Source organism: Pelophylax lessonae (genome assembly GCF_965119305.1).
Source record: "Pelophylax lessonae genome assembly, chromosome: 5".
Lineage (NCBI taxonomy): Eukaryota > Metazoa > Chordata > Amphibia > Anura > Ranidae > Pelophylax > Pelophylax lessonae.
Window position 1 is genome coordinate 75,080,785 of NC_138772.1, and position 22,415 is coordinate 75,103,199.

Sequence of the window (22,415 nt, forward strand, 5' to 3'; positions counted from 1 at the left end):
AAGCCCATATGATAGATTGACAACACAGGAGCATAATTCAGAGACAGGGCCAGAGCGTTGTCACCCCATAATAGGAAGTGCCTGAACAAGAACCATCATACCCGATTTTAATATTGTTACTGGCCTTCTGAAGAAACGGAAGTATAAAAATAATAATATAATAGTGTGCATTGAGGGGGCAGAAGAGGGTAGAGGCTTGTAATTGGGGTTTATTTCTAATTAGCTTTAACATGCTAATGTAATATAAAAAGTTGTTTTCAATCTTTTTTAAATCTGCAGAGGTGTTAAATTGGTAATAACCTCCCTAGCGGTATTCCCGGGTGTGGCTCGGGGATAATATAGTGTATCAAAAGCGGTAACCCCAAGCCACACATTACCCCACAATAAAACTCCCCTTCCCCTGCGATCCCCCGCCGTCCTCCCGCTGTGTGCTCAGCCGATGCCGGCACCTGTCTTCCGGTTCCCTTTCCATGCGAGCGTTGCGATGCAGGGGGGTGGAACCGGCGGCAATTTCAAAAATGTAAATAATCCAAATGACATGATACAAAGCTGTGTTCCTAACAGATTACACTGTATCATGCGATTTCACCACAGGATTGCATCTGGTGACTTTTCCAGTGCCCTGCCTGTGCTTTTCCAGTTCTTTGTGCCTGGAAAATTGAGAACGAGCATGGAGTCCAAAAAGCGTTCTTTTTGCGCAAAAGCACTTTTAGACGAACTGGAAAACAGCGACAGCGAAACGACGTTACTTGAAGAACTGAGCGATAACGATTCATGGGAAAATTCGTCATCAGGTATGGAAAGTGACGACAGCAATTATTCTGATGTCTCTTTCTGGCACATCGTTCCGTTGGAAATTCTGAAGAATCATTTGATATACTTCCCAAATTTTTTTTAGTTTTGGTACAGAATGAGTAGTTTCATCAAATTCTTAATTATTTTCAAACTACTCATTCTGCACCAAAACTAAAGAAAATTTGCGAACACTCAATTCGGACATGAATTGGATCGCATAGATCCAGTTCTGGTGCAGACCAAAAGAAAGGGTACTGTGCAACTTTGGTCCGAATGCAATGCGAGTTCAGCCATACGATCTGTATGGCTGAATTTGCAACTCACAGACATCGCATGTGAATTGCAGAGCAGTGCACTGCGAATCACATGCAATGTCTGATATCGCATATGTGTGAACCGGCACTTAAGCCTAGTACAGACGCCCGAATGTCGGGCAGCATCTGCCGGTTTAATAGAAACTGGCCGGCATTCGGCCTGTGTGTACTGGAGTCGGTCCGACAACAGCCAACCTTTCTTTTCGAAGGGGCATGACTGGAAAAAGGTCTGCCAATCAGCTATCGATCAGCGCTTTCAGGCGTCCCCCTGTCGGAGCACAATAGAACAGCAGTGGAGATCGCTGTACTAACGTCGGATAGTTAGTACAGCGGCTACTCCTGAGCTGTCAGTTTTTTTGGGGTTTTTTTTCGCTCGGCCCTGCTGTGTTGAATGAAAAAAAACGACTAGTATGTAGGAGATTTTAGTCAGAAACTATAAGAATCCATGCCAACACACACAGAGCAGGCATGGTCCAGCGCTACCACTATCAGGAAGCCAATCCAGAGCAACAATGTGCACCTGACACTAGAAAGAGTTTATGTAGTAGGAAGTGGCTGAAAGAGGTGGGAGGAGATCTGCAGCTCTGTAATGCAAAAATGGATGACAAACCAGTAAAAACAGTATCTGAGAATAAAAAAAAAAAAACACAACATTGCAACTGTTTGATACATGGTGCTTTAGTAAGTTAAATGTCATCTAGTCAAGGATTAGATTGATTTTCATGGATAGTTATAGTACAGGAATAGAAGCAGCCCACTTTATAGCCAATACAAGTTTCATAATTGCCCCTCCTAACACTTAAGCTGGCCATAAAATCTCAGCCAGTTCAGCAGGAACCGGCTGAGATCTAAACCATGTATCGGCAGGCTGAATGTACTCAAGTTGAACGATCAATCAACTTGGGTACAACCAGTTTGTTGGATCTTACATGTAATAGAGGCTATGTTCTCACGCTGGGAGAACACAATGGCTCTGTGGGAAGGATTCTCCTATTGCCACTGACTGTATTAATGGGGGAAACCCTCCAGCTGCACTATTGTATTCTGACTAGTGATCGACCGATATCGTTTTTTTATTGCCGATACCGATATTCTGGTAATTGGATATCGGTATCGGCCGATATTTAAAAACATTTTTTTTTTTCACAGGTACTCTGGTGGAGGGATCTGGGGTCTAAAAGACCCCAAACCCCTCCTCTGCACTTAAAAGCATTCAAAACGCCAAGTTTGGCTGTTTTGAATGCTTGCATTATTTTTAATTTGCCGCCGAGTACCCGGAAGTGATGTCATGACATCACTTCCTGGTTTTTTTACATGGAGACCCGATCAGAGCTGAATGCGGCTTTGATCGGGTCTTCTCTTCGGCGGCCATGCAGGTAGGGTGCCCGGGTCTCCCGGTGGGATGGGAGACCTGGGTGAGCCGTGGAAGGCGGCGGGAGGGGGAGATGTTCCCTCCCACTCCTTGTAATGACAGCTGAGCGACTTCTCAGCCGCATCGGTTGTCATTACAAGACAGCCGACCATCGGCTATGGACGCCGGTACCGCGGTGATGCCTCTAGCTGCAGCCATCACTCCGGTACAAGCACTTTCCCGAAATATCCGCAATATCGGTAACCTCCGGGCCAATTCCGATATATTGGGGAAAGTGCATATTGGCCCCCGATATATCGGCATTGCCGATAATCGGTCGATCCCTATTTCTGACAGGTTTTTCCACCATCAGAATACAATGATCACTGCTAGCAGCTATAGCCACCGGCAGTGATGGTATGGAAAAAAAAAAAACCGACAGGCTGGTGGCACTGAAGTCGATCAGTAGACCAACTTCAGTGCAGATTCGGCTGGTTCCTGCTAAACCGTCAGAGTTTCGATCCACCTATGGCCGACTTTCAGGTCACCTGTAAAAGGACTAAGAAAGCTAGACTACAAGAAGATTTCTATTAGAGAGATATGATCTTCATCCTTAAAACAGCACAAAACAGTTGTCAGGGCCAGGCAGAGAACACGTGCTCTGCATAACATACTAAGGATTTGCCTGAAAGGAGAGTTAAAAAAAAAAACACTGAAACCGTATCCAAAATCGCATCAAATGGCATGCAGAATGAAGTTGCACCAAAGTAGTGAAGGATCCTTTTCCAACATCGCTTCTTGCTGAGTCACATTGATGTAAAAATAATGTGATTTCCATCGTGATGCGATTCTGTGTGACTCGCTGTAGTGTAAACCAGGCCGTAAATTCCTGACTACACAGGTTTATATTGCAATCTGTGTCTCTACTAGGGATATTCACCAACTCTGTGTAGCACGGAGTAAGAGCACGCGCCTTAACCCCAAAGTTAACATGCGTAGTGTTATGCAGCCTGCACATTTGAATGGGCTGTTGAATGCAACGAAAATACAGATAAAAGCACATTCTATATTTTGCAACGCAGTGCACTACAACACAACAAATGTGCAATACTGTTCATTGTAGTGAACTGCAATGTACTGTTCATACGTTGGCAAGATGAGTAGGAATGCCAATTTAGAATGGAGTGAACAGGCCCTAAAAGTGAGGGAACATTCCAAATTGTGAAGTAGAACTGAAGGCAATTCTTTTTCCATTTTGTATAGAGTAGAGGAGGGTTATATCCCCTTTTGGGGTTTTTGCCATCTGTGTTCTATTGGGGAGATTTCCCTTCACTTCCTAAAGCTGGATACACACTATACAACTTTTGTTGTTCGATTCCCTTTAGATTTACCTTCAACTATGTAGTGCAAGGACCTGCCTAATTGCATATAAATTGAACATGTTTAGGTTTGACCTCATATTTTATGGTTTTGGTAAATCTAAAGAATATTGTATAGTGTGTATACAGCTTAACCACTTGCTACCCGCCCGCCATCAAATGACGGCGGAGCAGAGCAGCTATTGTTCTGGGACGCCTTCATATGACGGCACACCAGAACAGCTTCTCTCGCGCGCCCCTGAGGGTGCGCGGAGCGGCGATTGTGGCCGCGCTGTGTCCTAGCAACTCTCGGTAAAGAGTCGATGAAATGACTCTTTACCCATGTGATCGGCTGTGCCCAATCACAGCCGGTCACATGTAAATGAGGAAGTGCCATTATTCGGCTCTCCTCGCCTCACACTCTCAGAGTGTGAGGTGAGGAGAGACGATCAGCAGGCTCCTCCTCATAGGGGAGACAAGTACAAGTAATCAGGGCACTGATCATCAGTGCCCTGATTACACAAAATGTAAATAAAGTGCCAATTACTGCCCACCATCAGTGCCCACAGTGCCCGCCATCAGTGCCCATAATGCTGCCAGTCAGTGCCTGCTCATCTAGGCACTGACTGGCAGCTCTATGGGCACTGATTGTGGGCACTGATGGTGCTGCTCATCAGTGCCGCCCGTCAGTGCCCATCAGTGCCGCCTATCAGTGCCCATCAGTGTGGCATATTAGTACCTCCTCATCAGTGCCACCTCATCAGTGCCCATCAGTGCCATCTCATCAGTGCCCATCAGTGCAGCCTAGCAGTGCCCATCAGTGCCGCCTCATCAGCGCACATCAGTGAAGGAGAAAAATTATTTCTTTTCAAAATTTACTCACAGAAAATAAGAAAAACTTTTTTTTCTTCAAAATTTTCTTTTTTCTTTTTTTTTTGTAAGAAATACAAAACCCAGAGGTGATTAAATACCACTAAAAAGAAAGCTCTATTTGTGTGAAAAAAAAATGATAAAAATGTCATATGGGTACAGTGTAACATGAGCGCGCAATTGTCATTCAAATTGTGACAGCGCTGAAAGCTGAAAATTGGCCTGGGCAGGAAGGGGGTGAAAGTGCCCTGTAGGCAAGTGGTTAAGGGAAATCCCTGGTTGTCACCAGAACATGCCAAGTAAATGTCTCCTGCGCTCAAATGTTGTGTGCAGGGCTCTGAGGAAGAGGGTTCTCCCTCGAAACGCGTTAGCCCCATCTATATGGACAGTTTAAAGTTCGCTTGTTATCATTATTAAGGATTTTGGTTCTGAAGTCTCTGGATTGCCGAAGGAATTCTTTGGTATTATGCTTACACACAGCATACTTTTGTGAGTATAATGTATTTTGTGACTTTTAATCATTTCCAATAAACGCTTTATGGTATTGCACTAGGTCAGTGCGCCCTTCTCTAGTTTTTATGCTGTCACCAGAACTTGTGGCTCCATTTGAAGATTTCCCCTCTATTACTGTTCTCATGACAACTCAGATTTGGGATTTATTTTCTTTCGCTTTTGGGGATAAAGGTCATCAGGACAAATAGCGAGGGTGACCTCTATAATGGGGACACAGACCACAGAAAAAAGCATGACTCGAGTTCTAATTCCTCTCCACTCCATCCAAATTTTTTTTTTTTAACCACTTAAGCCCCGGAGGATTTGGCTGCTAAAAGACCAGGGGGTTTTTTGCGATTTTTTACTGCGTGACTTTAACGGACAATTGCGCGGTTGTGCGACGCTGTACCTAAACGATTTTCACGTCCTTTTTTTCCCACAAACAGAGCTTTCTTTTGGTGGTATTTGATCACCTGTGCGATTTTTTGATCATGCGTTATAAACAAAAAAAGAGCGTAATTTTTGCAAAAATAACAATATTTTTCACATTTTTTTATATGAAATCCCCCCCAAAAAAATGTAAAAATCAAAATTTTTTAACATTTTCGGCCAATTTGTTTTATGCTACATATGTTTGGTAAAAAAAAAAAAAAAATCGCAAAAAGCGTATTTTGATTGGTTTGCGCAAAAGTTATCGCGTTTACTAACAAAGGGAAAGATTTTTGTCATTTTTGGTGTTTTTTTTTTTTAAACGAGTAATGGCGGCGATCTGCGATTTTTTTGCGGTACTGCGACATTGCGGCGGACAAATCGGACCCTTGACTGACATTTTTGACACTTTTGGGGGTACCAGTGACATTACTGCAGTAATCAGTGCTATACATATGCACTGTTACTGCAAAAATGACACTGGCAGGGAAGGGGTTAACTTTATTGGACAGGGAGGGGTTAAGTGTGTCCTAGGGGCGTGTTTCTAACTGTGCAGGGACATGGCTATTGGTGTAAAAGCAAAGATCAACGGTTCTACATAGTAGAACCGTCAGATCTTCATTTTTACACCAGGGAAAATGACGGGCGGCTTGTTTACATAAGCCGCTCCGCCTTTCTCCCTTCACAGGAGCGATCGTAGTGTGACCGGCGGACATCGAGTCCGCCGGACACACGCACTGACTTGTCTGTGAACGAGCCGCGGCGGGCGCGCGCCCGCCCGCAATAGGCTCGCAAGTCAGTGACAGGCGAGTGACGTATCCATACGTCACTCTGCCTGGCCGGGGCTGACCGCCGCAGTATATAGTCGTGCGGCGGTCGGCAACTGGTTAATTGATTTTATTTATAATTTATGATCAGAACAGGAATAGATGGGAAATCTTTCAATGGGGACACTTCTACTGACAACTGCCTACTAGGGAATTTTTCCTAACTTTAAAAAGATTTCCTCTCATTTCCTATTGTGCTTACAGGGCAGGAAGTAAAGGAAAATCTCTTTTTTCCTCATTCCCTGCTCCATCTAAAATTAAATAAAAAGTTTACACTTCAAATACGGTATTAAAGAAAGCTCTTACCTGTGTCAGAGTTTGTATCACATTTCTCAGGTCCTTCATTTCCCAAACCTCTGTGACATCTGTCTGTGTGGCCTGATCAGACTCAAAGTTCCCCACTCTGAGCTGTGCAGAGATTGTGTGACTGCAAAGCAGAAATACTGTTACAGTTAGATGTAATGATCCATTTTTTTGCACGATGACACAACACAAAGAAATGCACTTGCTCTATTCATTGTAAATTGAATCCCAACACATTGTACAGTAGAGCCAGGGTTGCCAACCGTCAGTAAATTTACGGACAGTTTGTAAATATCAGTGATTTTTACAACTGTCTGTAAATATCAGGGGATGATAATTTGTCAGGCTGTGTTGACTTTTGTAAGTTTAAACCAGTCAAATTACCTATTTTTAGTATTGTCAATGTTTCCATATTATGTTTATGCTGTATACATATTGATTTTATTAGTTTTTAATTACATTTTTTAGGTTGTCAGTAAAAAAAAATGTGCTCTGTCAGTAAAAAGTTTTTGTTTTGTCAGTAAAAAATGCTGCGGGAGGTTGGCAACACTTGAGTAGAGCCCATCCCACACTGCACCAAAACACATATACTAAATTTCAGCTGTCATTTTTAACATTTTTTAATTTGTCAACTCCGCTACCGGAGAGCATGCATGTGGACAGGAAGGGGCAGGAGAAAGGTGAATACAAGTTTTTGTTTTCCATAATTTTTATTATTTTCTGGGTAATTTGTACAAGCAAAAAAAAAGAAAAACGTTAAAAAATTTAAACAAAGGTTATCATACAGAATGTGTCAATAGCATCAAATAAGAAGAATGGTAAATACAGTATGTGCGAGTCATCTGATAATAATTTTTATGGAAAATATTTATAATACACATTTCCTAACCACTTGCCTATTGGGCTCTTTCACCCTCTTCCTGCCCAGGCCAATGTTTAGCCTTTAACGCTGTCGCACTTCGAATGACAATTGTGCAGTCATGCAACTGTATCCATATGAAATTTTTTTTTCACACAAATAGAGCTTTCTTTTAGTGGTATTTAAAGTGGTAGTATACTCCTCTATTTGACTTTTACCTACACAGGTAAGCCTATAATAAGGCTTACCTGTAGGTACAATTAATATCTCCTAAACCTGCACGGTTTAGGAGATATTAAATACCTGCATGCAGCCGCTGACGCCAGCGGCACATGCGCTCTGAAGGTCTGGCGGACCTTCAGAGCTCTTTGCCGGGTCTTGCCGGAAAGTGAAACTCCCGCGCTTCATCGCGTCTCTGGCTACTCACAGCGCCGGGGCTGCCGAACCAGGAAGAGACGCCGAGGGAGTTGTCGGGGCTTAGTTCTAAGGTAAGTATTTCATAATGAGCTAGTAGGCGATGCATACTAGCTCATTATGCCTTTGTCCTGCAGGATTTGTTTTTTTTTTCATGAGTATACAACCGCTTTAATCACCGCTTTTTTTCTTTTTTTTGCTAAACAAATAAGAAAAGAAGACTGACAACATTTTTTGAAACCACCAAAACCATATAATATGAGGTCAAACCTAAACACTTTCAATTTGTATGCAATCTGGCAGGCCCTTGCACTACATAGAAAAGGTAAATCTGAAGGAAATCTAACCACAAAAGTTGGATAGTGTGTATCCAGCTTAAGGCCCCTTTCACACATACGGTCCGTTCAGTTCATCAGTTCAGTCACGTCAAATGTATGAGTTTTTCATCCGTTTTTCATCCGTTTTTCGTCAGTTGTCATCAGTTTTTCATCCGTTTTTCGTCAGTTGTTATCCGTTTTTCATCCGTTTTTCATCCGTTGTCATCAGTTGACATCAGTTTTTCATCCGTTGTCATCAGTTGACATCCGTTTTTCGTCCGATCCATTTTTTTGACGGATGAAAAATAGGGCATTCATCCGTTCAAAAAAACGGACATTGACGGAAGTGGATGAAAACGGATGTTAACTGATGATCATCCGTTGTCATCCGTTTTTACATAGAGATGCATTGATGTCCGTTTTTCATCCGTCAACGGATGGATGAAAAACGGACAAACGGACAGCATGTGTGAAAGGGGCCTAAGGCAGCGGTACATTTTTAGGCTGTCAGCAGATCTGTCTCTACAAATTCTGCAGAGTGCCTAACAAAAAAGAGCAACTGAGCATGTGCAGAGCAGGGTGAGTCAGTGTATTCCTGGATTTTAAACAGTACAGTATAGACACTAATTTTTAATGATTTACATAGCTGGACGTGCAGAAGGGGTCAGCCTGAAGTCATCTAGCAGGACCTAAAGTGGTTGTAAAGGCACAAGGTTTTTCTACCTTCATGCATTCTATGCATCATCCTGTGTGCAGCAGCCCCCCAAATACTTACCTGAGCCCCCTCTCAATCCGGTGATGTCCACAAGAGCCTTGCCTATCTGGGGATTGGCTTTTGAATGATGGCTCCCGCTGCTGTCATATACAGTCAGTGTCAGTGAGTCAATCAGGAGATGGGAGGCCCAAGCCGTGGCTCCATCAGTGAATGGACTCACAGAACCATGGGTTGGGAGCACGCCTGCTTGGGTGCCCCCAGAGCAAGCTGAGTGCTGTGAAGGCACCGGCAGGAGGGAGGAGGGAGGAGCCAGGAGCGCGTGTAATGGTGCAAAACCATTACACAGAGCAGGCAAGTACAACAAAACATGGAGGAAAATATCAATGAACAGAAGACACAAAAATGAAAGTCATGGTCACACCTGTGCAATTCTAGGCTTGCTGTCCAACACACAACAAGGGGTTCCTCTTCTTTTCTATCGGGCCCATTCACATCTGTGCGCTGTGCTGCCGCGCAGAAGAATATAAATTGCATGTGCGTGAAAAACACGCATTATTAGACACTCATATAAAAATAACATGAGAAGCAGACGCAAAGATGTGAAGCTAGCCTCAGGGAATCGTGTTGCAGGAAGCCATGCATTAGCCTAACGTGCTGCAACCCATGTTACATACATTGCCGCACGGCTGGGACAATTATTTTGAACAGCACCTCAATGCAGTGGTGTATTTTGGTTTTGTGCTGCCCTAGGCAAAACTAAAATTGGGCGCCCCCTTCCCCTCCAAAGTAAATTTGCCCCACTCCTTCCTTTTTACCAGATGTGACTCCCTCCGAAATTGAAGTCAAATCCCAGCATGAACCCCTGAGATCTCACAGGGGGGGGGGGGGGAAGAGAGAGAGGGGGGGTGAGAGAGAGGGGGGTGTGAGAGAGAGAGAGAGAGAGACAGCTCTAACAACCAGTGGCTAATGGAGTCTCTGGTGGAGGGGGGTGTTTTTTTTGCTGCCCCCCCTGCAAAGTGCCGCCCTAGGCCTGGGCCTTGTTGGCCTAGGCCAAAATACAGCACTGCCTCAATGCACTAAGGGTCCTTTCACACGGCTGATCCGATCCGATTCGCCTGTCAGTTTTTCAGGCGGACAGGATCGGATGCTCCATGCATCCCTATGGAGCAGCGGATGTCAGCGGAGACATCTCCACTGACACCCGCTGCTGTCCGATCCGATCCTGTCCCTGAAATCCGGACGAATGGAAACCCTATTTTCCATCCGTATGGAGGATCGGATGGGATCGGATGAGAACAGACAGGCGGACGTTCTCATCCGATCTCCCCATAGAGGAGAGTGGAGATCTGACAGCTCCCTCTCTGCACACAGAGCGGAGACAGAGCTGTCATCCGCCTGCTCAGTGGGGATGGGCGGATCGATCCCCCGCTGAGCAGAACGGACCTCTTCGGACAGCGGACCCTAAGGCAACCAAAAAGTGCTGCAAGGTACAATTTGTGACACGTTTAATTTTTGGAATGTCTATTGATTTTGTTGGCCTGCCTCAATGAAACGCGTGTCTATGTGTGCCATAATGTGCGATGACGCACTGCAGAAATATACATGGCCCTAAGGCCCCATTTACACTTAGCAAATTTTGTGCGTTTTCATGCATACGGCAGCCCATTCATTTCAATGAGCTGCCCTACACATGACAAATGCGCCAATGTAGCTCAAATACGTTTTTGGGGGCATTGCGCATTGCACGTGTTTGTCCAGCTTTTTTCACGCACGCAACAACGCACCACGTCTACCATGTTTGGGGTGCCATTAATAATGAAGAGCACCTAAAATATAAAATGTTAAAAAAATAAAAATGAATGGCTCAGCAAGTACAACATGCTTTTTTTGTTTGTTTTTTTGCACATTTTGTGAATATGCGCAATTATGTGCGCATTAATGATAGAGAATGAGCCCCCATCACATGGCTTTATCATCTACACACATTTATCACACGTGTTCCATGAAAGTCACCCTAATGCTCCATCACCCATAGATCGACTCTCTGGATCGCCATTGTGAACAGACTGAAGTCGGTCGGTCAGTGTGGAAGTCGTGCAGCTGATAATACAGATCGGATACCTGAGCTGAATCTCCCGCACATAGGCGGACACAGAATCCTCATCAAAGCCGCCGATCCTCCCCGCTAACACCCGCCGCTCCATGCTGATCCAACTTTCCCCGCACAAACTTCTCAGCGTTCTATCTCCATGGCAACCGGATCCCCGCAGGAAGAGACACTTCCGCTCTGCGGACTCAGCCGCAGCCATCTTTAGTTTGGGAGAACTGAACCCATTCCCATTGTTCAATAATCATGCTTACTGTTTATACAGCGTGATTAGTGCCGTGTAGGGGTTACATAGAGAGAGGAACTTCACCCAAATCTAAGAATTTCAAAAAATGACACCGAGAAAAACTTTATGAGTGCTGATTCACACTATTGCGATGCGGGAACCCTGCGAATCCACTGCAGGTTCCCGAATCGCATTGAACTCACTTGGCAGTTCACACTGCCATATGCGAATCACGGGGGGTGCCAATACAAAGTTAACGACACCCCCAGATCAGCTCGCATATCGCAGTGCAAACTGACAGTTCGCACATGAATCAGATCGCACATATTTTTAGTAAAAAAAATCCGAAAAAGCGTATATTGATTGGTCTGCGCAAAAGTTAACGCGCCAACAAACTATGAGATGTTTTTATGGCATTTTTATTTATTTTGTTTTCTACTAGTAATGGCGGCGGTCAGTGTTTTTTAGCAGGACTGCGACATTGCGGCGGAGAAATAGTCTAGAACACCTAACTGACACTATTGAGACTTCTTTGGGAACCAGTGACATTAGTAGGGCTCTTTCACATGGGCGTTCCGTGTGTCCGTATATCATCCTATTTTTTTGCAGATGATATACGGACATAATGTATGTCAATGGCATTGCAAATGTCAGCGGATGACCATCCGCTGACATCCGATCTTCATCCTTTCAGTTCTGTTCCGTTTTTTGGAACGGAACAGAACCCTATTTTTGTTCCGTTTAAAAAACGGAACGGATGCAAAGTCGGATGTCAGCGGTGTCATCCGCTGACATCTGCAATGCCCATAGACATACATTATGTCCGTATATCATCCGCAAACGGATGGGATGATATGCGGACATACGGAGCGGATGACACAAGTGTCATCCGTGTCCGTGCAAAAAAAAAAAAAAGCGCCGGAGCGGAAGAAAAAAACTGAGCGGCCGTGTGAAAGAGCCCTTACAGTGATCAGTGCTAAAAAAAATGCACTGCTACTGTACTGACACTGGCAGGGTAGGGGTTTAAAATCAGGGGTGATCAAAGGGTTAAATGTGTCCCTAGGGGTTGCTTGCTAACTGTGTGGGGGGTGGTCTGACTGGATGAAGACAGAGATCTGTGTTTCTGCTTAGCAAGAACACAAGATCTCCATCTTCTTTCCTGTCAGAACGGTGATCTGCCTTGTTCACATAGGCAGATCGCCGTTCTGCCTCTCTGGGGAATGATCATGGGTGGCTGGCGGACATCGGGTCCGATGGACCCGCTGATTGGAATCCCCAGTGTCCAATCACCGCACAATTGCGCCTCCCACAGCGTGCGCGCACCACCCAGTGGCTATTGCACAAAATGACATACAGGTACATGATTTTGTACAATAGAGCCGACCTGCCGCACCTCGGCAAGTGGTAATTTTGTGTGCTTTGGTACATCCCACATAGCTTCCCAGGCCTTCTACAATAGCTTGCCTATTAGCCATAAAAAATAGCCAGAATATACTAATAGGATTTGCCCGGACAAGGGACCCACCTGACAGGACTTACGCAACACAGACAGAAATAAAAATATGACAGTGGTTCTAGCCTTACCCTACTGTACAAAAGAAAAATATTGTTATGCTGGTTTGTGTAACTGTTGGAAAGTTATCTTCACTTCCTGTCCATTAAAACAGAAGATGAGGGGAAATCTCTGTAGCAGAGCCTCAGATAGCAGTAAAAACCTGAAAGAGAATCAATCCCTTCCCCACCTTATTCAAAATTATACAAAAGAGTTTTGGCTTGATATCACGTTACCCGGCCACTTGCCGACCGCCAGCAGTACATATACTGCGGCAGGTCGGCTCTGTCCCGCAAAACAACGTAACTTTTCGCCGCTTCATGGCACCACGAGTAGGGGTGTGCATGTGCACCAGATGCGTGGGCGCAACCATTCACCACGGTGGAAGCAGATCTGCGTGTCCGGCGGCCGCGATTGCCCCTGGGCACCTGCAATCACTTCCCGTGGAGACAGAACGGTGGTCTGCCGTTGTAAACACGGCGAACCGCTGTTCTATCAGCAATGAACCCAGGGCTCCTGTCTTTCTCCTATTTAGGAACACAGGTCCCTCTGTTCATTCCATAAGTCCATCCCCCCACAGTTAGAAAACACCCCCTAGGGACACATTTAACCCTTTGAGCGCCCCTGGTGTTAACCCCCTCCTTGCCAGTGTCATTAGTACAGTAACAGTGCATATTTTTTAGCACTGATTACTGTAGTAATGTCACTGGTCCCCCCAAAAGTGTCAAAAATGTCAGTTAGGAGTCTGATCTGTCCACCGCAATGTCACAGTCCCGCTAAAAATCACTGATCGCCGCCATTACTAGTAAAAAAATAAAATGACATAAATCTTTCCCCTAGTTTGTAGAAGCGATAACTTTTGCGCAAACCAACCAATATATGCTTATTGGGATTTTCTTTTACCAAAAATATGCATACATATTGGCCTAAAAGAATAAAAAAAATGTGATATTTATTTTTTATTGGGAATGTTATATGGCAGAAAGTGAAAAATATTGTTTTTTTTTTTTTTTTTTTCAGAATTGTCGCTCTTTTTTTGTTTATAGCGCAAAAAAATAAAAATTGCAGAGGTGATCGAATACCACCAATCTCTATTTGTGGGAAAGAAAAGGACATCAAATTTATTTAGGTAGAGCGTCGCATGACCACGCAATTGTCAGTTAAAGTAACGCAGTGCCGAATCGCAAAAAATGGCCTAAACATTAAGGGGGAAAATCTTCCGGTCCAGAAGTGGTTAAGTATGGCCGTCGTGCTGATCTTTGTCATTGTCACTGGTGCTTCATAGGAAGCACCCAATATTTGTATTTGTCTTCCACACTTATATTTGTGAACAGTTGTACTACGGATAATAAAATCCAAGTCTCAGTATCACAATCTCCTGGCTCCAATTAACATTCTTTTTTATGAATCAGAAGCCTTGTGGACTCTAAATAGAAAATATCTGCGTCATGAAATGCCACACTGTGCTGGAAGCCATGCCACATGTTCTGAAATCCCTCTGCTGGGAGGGACCATGTAAATCTGAATGGGATCAAGGACAAGACAGCAAATCCGCCACATAGCGTGCGGCAGACGTCTTGGATCTATATATAGATGGTGTTTTCAGAGCTTTTTTTGGATTGAATGTTCTGGAACACTATTATAGGCCTGTTCATACATATTGCCATCTGTCATATTTATCAAACTGAAATATGGATAGAGATAAATACTGTTAAAAAATGGATAATGGACACTTTTTTTGGCTTTTTTTTTTGTGTTGTTCTTCATTTTGATGGTAGAATACAAATTTTTGTGATTTTTTTTTTCTTTTGATGATCCTCCACTTAACCACTTCTGGACCAGAAGGTTTTACCCCCTTAATGACCAGGCCATTTTTTGCGAGGTTTTGCAATGCTGTACCCTAATAAAATCGATGTCCTTTTCCCCCCACAAATAGCGCTTTCTGTTGGTGGTATTTGATCACTTGTGCGATTTTTATTTTTTGCGCTCTAAACAAAAAAAGAGCGACAATTCTGAAAAAGTATATCAGCGGCGGGCGGTCAGCATGTGGTTAAAGGATATACAGTGCATCCCAAAAGTATTCACAGTGCTTCACTTTTTCTGTTAGGCTCCTTTCACACAGTAAGTCCGTCGGACGGACTCCGCTTTTCTCAGCGGGGGATCGATCCGCCAATCCCCCGCTGAGCAGGGGGGCACTGTGTGCGGAGACAGAGCTGTCACAGCCCCATAGATCTCTATGGGGGAATCGGATGGGAACGGACCGTCGGTCCGTTCTCATCCGATCCCATCCGATCCGCTGGACGGATGGAAAATAGGGTTTCCATCCGTCCAGATTTGACGGATCGGATCGGGTGTCAGCGGACATGTCTCCCCTGACATCCGATGCCCCATAGAGATGCATGGGGGGACCATTCAGATCCGCCAAAAAAACGGACAGGCGGATGTGAACGGTCCGCCTGTGTGAAAGGGGCCTTACAGCCTTATTCCAAAATAGATTAAATTAATTATTTCCCTCAAAATTCTACAAACAGTGCCCACATAATAACAATGTGAAAGAAGTTTGTTTAAAGTCTTTGCAAATTAATTTGAAAAAAAAATAATAATAATTACATGAACTTAAAGCGGAGTTCCAGCCAGTGAACGTTCTTTTTAATAAAAATACCCGCTGGGACAGTCAGGGCTAGTGCATTCCACAATGGATAGCCTCTGATCTGTCCCGGGTTGCACTTACCTACAAGAAGAAATACTGTACTTACCTTGAAAATGTATTCTCCAGCGCTGCCATCTCAGGTGTGGGCAGCTTGAAGCCAGCGCGATCCTCTTCTGTGTCCTCTTCCGTCTTCTTCGGTCCCACGATGCACTGCACCGGCCCCGCCGTCACCTCCGGTACCTCAGCGTCATCCCTGCACAGCTTCTGGGCATGCCCAGAAGCTGTTTTGCAAGGTATGACGGCGCCTGCACCGGAACTGACGTCGGGGCCGGTGCAGGCACATTGATTCCTGGGAGCGATGACGTTCAGCTCCCAGGAATCAATGCAAGCCATAACGAGGTAAGTAAAAAAAAAAAAAAAAATTGCGATTATCCATTTGTTTTTCAGGAGACCCGGAGCGAGAAGATGGAGGTAAGTATAAATTTAGGGTGGAACTCCACTTTAAGTATTCAGGTGCATTCTGTTTCCACTGATCATCCTTGAGATGTTTCTTGATTGGAGTCCACCTGTGGTAAATTCAGTTGATTAGACATGATTTGGAAAGGCACACTCCTGTCTATATAAGGTCCTGTAGTTACCAGTGCATGTCAGAGCACAAACCAAGCCATGAAGTCCAAGGATTTGTCTCTAGATCTCAAAGACAGGATTGTATCAAGGCACAGATCTGGGCAGTGGCGGCCGGTGCATAGGGGGCGCCAGGGCGCCGCCCCCCCCCTGAAAAAAGGAAGAAAAAAAAAAAAGATAAAAAAAAAAAAAAAGATTGCAAAACGAGCAATAAAGTTTGAAAAAAAAAAAAATTGCGTTCGCCGCCGCCGCCAGCCGATGTGGAGGGGGTGGGGGGGTAGGGTTACCACCCAGAAGAGGCGCCGATTGGCTGCCTTCTGGGGGGCGTGGGGGGCGTAACCTGGGCGCAAGGCAGATTCCTTGGAAACCCCCACTTCGTGGATTCCTGGCTGTGATTGGTCCAGCCTCCAGCCTGGACCAATCACAGCATCCAGGACATCCAACGCTGACCCCGCTGACGTCACTCGCAGCAGTGGACCGGACCGCGGGCGATTGAGTCGGGTGGACACCGGACGGGAGTGACGGCAGCACCGGAGAGGAGACCAGACCACCGGAGGTCATCTGCTGGAAGAAGACATCACCACCGGTGAGTCCTCGTGGTCCTCCTGTCCTGTCAGTCCTCCATGACCACCCATCCAGCTTTTCCACCGCCATCCCCCTCTGCTCTGCCTCATCCCATGACCATCCATCCATCCATCCAGCCTTTCCACCACCGTCCCCCTCTGCTCTGCCTCATCCCATGACCATCCATCCATCCAGCCTTTCCACCGCCATCCCCCTCTGCTCTGCCTCATCCCATGACCATCCATCCATCCAGCCTTTCCACCGCCATCCCCCTCTGCTCTGCCTCATCCCATGACCATCCATCCATCCAGCCTTTCCACCGCCATCCCCCTCTGCTCTGCCTCATCCCATGACCATCCATCCAGCCTTTCCACCGCCGTCCCCCTCTGCTCTGCCTCATCCCATGACCATCCATCCATCCAGCCTTTCCACCGCCGTCCCCCTCTGCTCTGCCTCATCCCATGACCATCCATCCATCCAGCCTTTCCACCGCCATCCCCCTCTGCTCTGCCTCATCCCATGACCATCCATCCATCCAGCCTTTCCACCGCCGTCCCCCTCTGCTCTGCCTCATCCCATGACCATCCATCCATCCAGCCTTTCCACCGCCATCCCCCTCTGCTCTGCCTCATCCCATGACCATCCATCCATCCATCCAGCCTTTCCACCGCCATCCCCCTCTGCTCTGCCTCATCCCATGACCATCCATCCATCCAGCCTTTCCACCGCCGTCCCCCTCTGCTCTGCCTCATCCCATGACCATCCATCCATCCAGCCTTTCCACCGCCATCCCCCTCTGCTCTGCCTCATCCCATGACCATCCATCCATCCATCCATCCAGCCTTTCCACCGCCGTCCCCCTCTGCTCTGCCTCATCCCATGACCATCCATCCATCCATCCAGCCTTTCCACCACCATCCCCCTCTGCTCTGCCTCATCCCATGACCATCCATCCATCCAGCCTTTCCACCGCCGTCCCCCTCTGCTCTGCCTCATCCCATGACCATCCATCCATCCAGCCTTTCCAACGCCATCCCCCTCTGCTCTGCCTCATCCCATGACCATCCATCCATCCAGCCTTTCCACCGCCGTCCCCCTCTGCTCTGCCTCATCCCATGACCATCCATCCATCCAGCCTTTCCACCGCCATCCCCCTCTGCTCTGCCTCATCCCATGACCATCCATCCATCCATCCATCCATCCATCCATCCAGCCTTTCCACCGCCATCCCCCTCTGCTCTGCCTCATCCCATGACCATCCATCCATCCAGCCTTTCCACCGCCGTCCCCCTCTGCTCTGCCTCATCCCATGACCATCCATCCAGCCTTTCCACCGCCGTCCCCCTCTGCTCTGCCTCATCCCATGACCATCCATCCATCCATCCATCCAGCCTTTCCACCGCCATCCCCCTCTGCTCTGCCTCATCCCATGACCATCCATCCATCCAGCCTTTCCACCGCCATCCCCCTCTGCTCTGCCTCATCCCATGACCATCCATCCATCCATCCAGCCTTTCCACCGCCGTCCCCCTCTGCTCTGCCTCATCCCATGACCATCCATCCATCCAGCCTTTCCACCGCCATCCCCCTCTGCTCTGCCTCATCCCATGACCATCCATCCATCCAGCCTTTCCACCGCCGTCCCCCTCTGCTCTGCCTCATCCCATGACCATCCATCCATCCAGCCTTTCCACCGCCGTCCCCCTCTGCTCTGCCTCATCCCATGACCATCCATCCATCCAGCCTTTCCACCGCCATCCCCCTCTGCTCTGCCTCATCCCATGACCATCCATCCATCCAGCCTTTCCACCGCCGTCCCCCTCTGCTCTGCCTCATCCCATGACCATCCATCCATCCAGCCTTTCCACCGCCATCCCCCTCTGCTCTGCCTCATCCCATGACCATCCATCCATCCATCCAGCCTTTCCACCGCCATCCCCCTCTGCTCTGCCTCATCCCATGACCATCCATCCATCCATCCAGCCTTTCCACCGCCGTCCCCCTCTGCTCTGCCTCATCCCATGACCATCCATCCATCCAGCCTTTCCACCGCCATCCCCCTCTGCTCTGCCTCATCCCATGACCATCCATCCATCCATCCATTCAGCCTTTCCACCGCCATCCCCCTCTGCTCTGCCTCATCCCATGACCATCCATCCATCCATCCAGCCTTTCCACCGCCGTCCCCCTCTGCTCTGCCTCATCCCATGACCATCCATCCATCCAGCCTTTCCACCGCCATCCCCCTCTGCTCTGCCTCATCCCATGACCATCCATCCATCCATCCAGCCTTTCCACCGCCATCCCCCTCTGCTCTGCCTCATCCCATGACCATCCATCCAGCCTTTCCACCGCCATCCCCCTCTGCTCTGCCTCATCCCATGACCATCCATCCATCCAGCCTTTCCACCGCCGTCCCCCTCTGCTCTGCCTCATCCCATGACCATCCATCCATCCAGCCTTTCCACCGCCATCCCCCTCTGCTCTGCCTCATCCCATGACCATCCATCCAGCCTTTCCCACCGCCATCCCCCTCTGCTCTGCCTCATCCCATGATCATCCAACCATCCAGCCTTTCCACCGCCATCCCCCTCTGCTCTGCCTCATCCCATGACCATCCATCCATCCAGCCTTTCCACCGCCATCCCCCTCTGTTCTGCCTCATCCCATGACCATCCATCCATCCAGCCTTTCCACCGCCATCCCCCTCTGTTCTGCCTCATCCCATGACCATCCATCCATCCAGCCTTTCCACCGCCATCCCCCTCTGCTCTGCCTCATCCCATGACCATCCATCCATCCAGCCTTTCCACTGCCATCCCCCTCTGCTCTGCCTCATCCCATGACCATCCCTCCCACTGCCATCCCTCTCTGCCTCATGCCCTCATCCCTCCCACCGCCATCCCTTTGCCTGATCCCATCTCTCCCACCACCATCCCTCTGCCTGATCCCATCTCTCTCACCTCCATCCCTCTGCCTGATCCCATCTCTCCCACCACCATCCCTCTGCCTGATCCCATCTCTCCCACCACCATCCCTCTGCCTGATCCCATCTCTCCCACCACCATCCCTCTGCCTGATCCCATCTCTCCCACTGCCATACCTCTGCAGGGGGCATGTACGCTGGTCACTGTATTGAAAGGGGGCGTGCACGCTGGTCACTGCATTGAAAGGGGGCATGCACGCTGGTCACTGCATTGAAAGGGGGCATGCACGCTGGTCACTGCATTGAAAGGGGGCATGTACGCTGGTCACTACATTGAAAGGGGGCATGTACGCTGGTCACTACATTGAAAGGGGGCATGTACGCTGGTCACTACATTGAAAGGGGGCATGTATGCTGGTCACTACATTGAAAGGGGGCATGTACGCTGGTCACTACATTGAAAGGGGGCATGTACGCTGGTCACTACATTGAAAGGGGGCATGTACGCTGGTCACTACATTGAAAGGGGGCATGTATGCTGGTCACTACATTGAAAGGGGGCATGTACGCTGGTCACTACATTGAAAGGGGGCATGTACGCTGGTCACTACATTGAAAGGGGGCATGTATGCTGGTCACTACATTGAAAGGGGGCATGTATGCTGGTCACTACATTGAAAGGGGGCATGTACGCTGGTCACTACATTGAAAGGGGGCCTGTATACTGGTCACTACATTGAAAGGGGGCCTGTATACTGGTCACTACATTGAAAGGGGGCATGTACGCTGGTCACTACATTGAAAGGGGGCATGTACGCTGGTCACTACATTGAAAGGGGGCATGTACTGTGTGGTCTGTGCTAGGGGGTCTGTACTGTGGGGTTTGTACAAGGGGCCTGTACTGTGGGGTTTGTGCTAGGGAGTCTGTACTGTGGGGTTTGTACAAGGGGCCTGTACTGTGGGGTTTGTGCCACTCTGTCAGTGTATCCCATAATAGGGCCCCTGCTCCCTATTATGGGATATACTAGTACTGATGGAGCCCTTAATATGTGATATATTGGGAGAATTGGTTCACGCAGGCAAAATACAGGGGACAAAATGGGTGGGGTCTATAAGGGGTGTGGCTTCTGAGAAATGGGAGGGGCCAAAATAGAAGGGCGGGGTCTTGCGCCCCCCCATCTTAAAACTTCACCAGCCGCCACTGGATCTGGGGAAGGGTACAGAACATTTTCTGCAGTATTAAAGGTCCCAATAAGCACAGTGGACACCATCATCCATAAATGGAAGACGTTTGGAACCACCAGGACTTTTCCTAGAGCGGGCCGCCGGGCCAAAATGAGCAATCGAGGGAGAAGGGCCTTAGTAAGGGAGATGACCAAGAACCCGATGGTCACGCTGACAGAGCTCCAGCGATTCTTTGTGGAGAGAGGAGAACCTTTCAGAAGAACAAGCATCTCTGCAGTACTCCACAAATCAGACCTGTATAGCAGAGTGGCCAGACAGAAGCCACTCCTCAGTAAAAGGCACATGGCAGTCCTCCTGGAGTTTTCCAAAAGGCACTTGAAGGACTCTCAGACCATGAGAAACAAAGTTCTCCAGTCTGATGAAAAAAAGATTGAACTCTTTGGCCTGAATGGCAAGCATCATGTCTGGAGAAAACCAGGCACCGCTCATCACCTGGCCAATACCATCCCTACAGTGAAGCATGGTGGTGACAGCCTCATGCTGTGGGGATGTTCTTCAGCAGCAGGAATTGAGAGACTAGTCAGGATTGAGGGAAAGATGAATGCAGCAAAGTACAGAGATATCCTTGATGAAAACCTGCTCCAGAGCACTCTCGACCTCAGACAGGGGCAAAGGTTCATCTTCCAACAGGACAACGACCCTAAGCAGACAGCCAAGATAACAAAGGAGTGGCTACAGGACAACTTTGTGAACGTCCTTCAGTGGCTCAGGCAGAACCCAGGCTTGAACACGATTGAACATCTCTGGAGAGATCTGAAAATGGCTGTGCATCTACGCTCCCCATCCAACCTGATGGAGCTTGAGAGGTCCTGAAAAGAAGAATTGGAGAAATTGCCCAAAAATAGATGTGCCAAGCTTTGTAGCATCATACTCAAAATTACTTGAGGCTGTAATTGGTGCCAAAGGGGCTTCAACAAAGAATTGCGCAAAGGCTGTGAATACTTATGTGCATAGGATTTTTTTCATTTTTTATTTTTAATAAATTTGAAAAGGTTTCAAACAAACTTCTTGCACATTATCATTATGGAGTATTGTTTGTAGAATTTTGATGAAAATAATGAATTTAATCCATTTTGGAATAAGGCTGTAACATAACAAAATATGCTGACATCAAGATGGATTTTAGGGCCCATGACCAAGCGTTTCTTTTATTTTGGGGGTTAACAAAACTGGGAGTCAGATAAGGGGGAGGCCACAGGGCAATAATTTCAACACAGTGAGGGATGTGCAAAAATATAGCAGGCTGGCAATATGGCACATCAAGGGATAAGTCCAGAGGCACAGGGCAGCAATCTAGTACAGCAGGGACTTAGTCCAGAATCACAGGGCACAATTTGGGCACATTGAGTAGCAGACCACAATCCAGTACAGCAAAGTCCAGGAGCACAGTGAGTAGCCGGCCACAATCCAGTACAGCAAAGTCCAGGAGCACAGTGAGTAGCAGGCCACAATCCAGTACAGCAAAGTCCAGGAGCAC

General features: G+C 47.4%; 1 protein-coding gene across 1 annotated transcript in view; it reads right to left on the bottom strand.

The window, feature by feature from the left end:
• LOC309556431 (uncharacterized protein C10orf67, mitochondrial) overlaps positions 1–11,297 on the bottom strand; it is a 222,951-nt gene extending 211,654 nt beyond the window's left edge. Inside the window, exons 1-2 of the mRNA XM_082258895.1 lie at positions 11,166–11,297; positions 6,743–6,863 (exon numbers count right to left, since the gene is read on the bottom strand). Of these exons, the coding sequence (XP_082115021.1) occupies positions 6,743–6,863; positions 11,166–11,248 (204 nt within the window). The 5' untranslated portion in view covers positions 11,249–11,297. The remainder of the gene's footprint in view (positions 1–6,742; positions 6,864–11,165) is intronic.
• Positions 11,298–22,415: the final 11,118 nt, after the last annotated feature.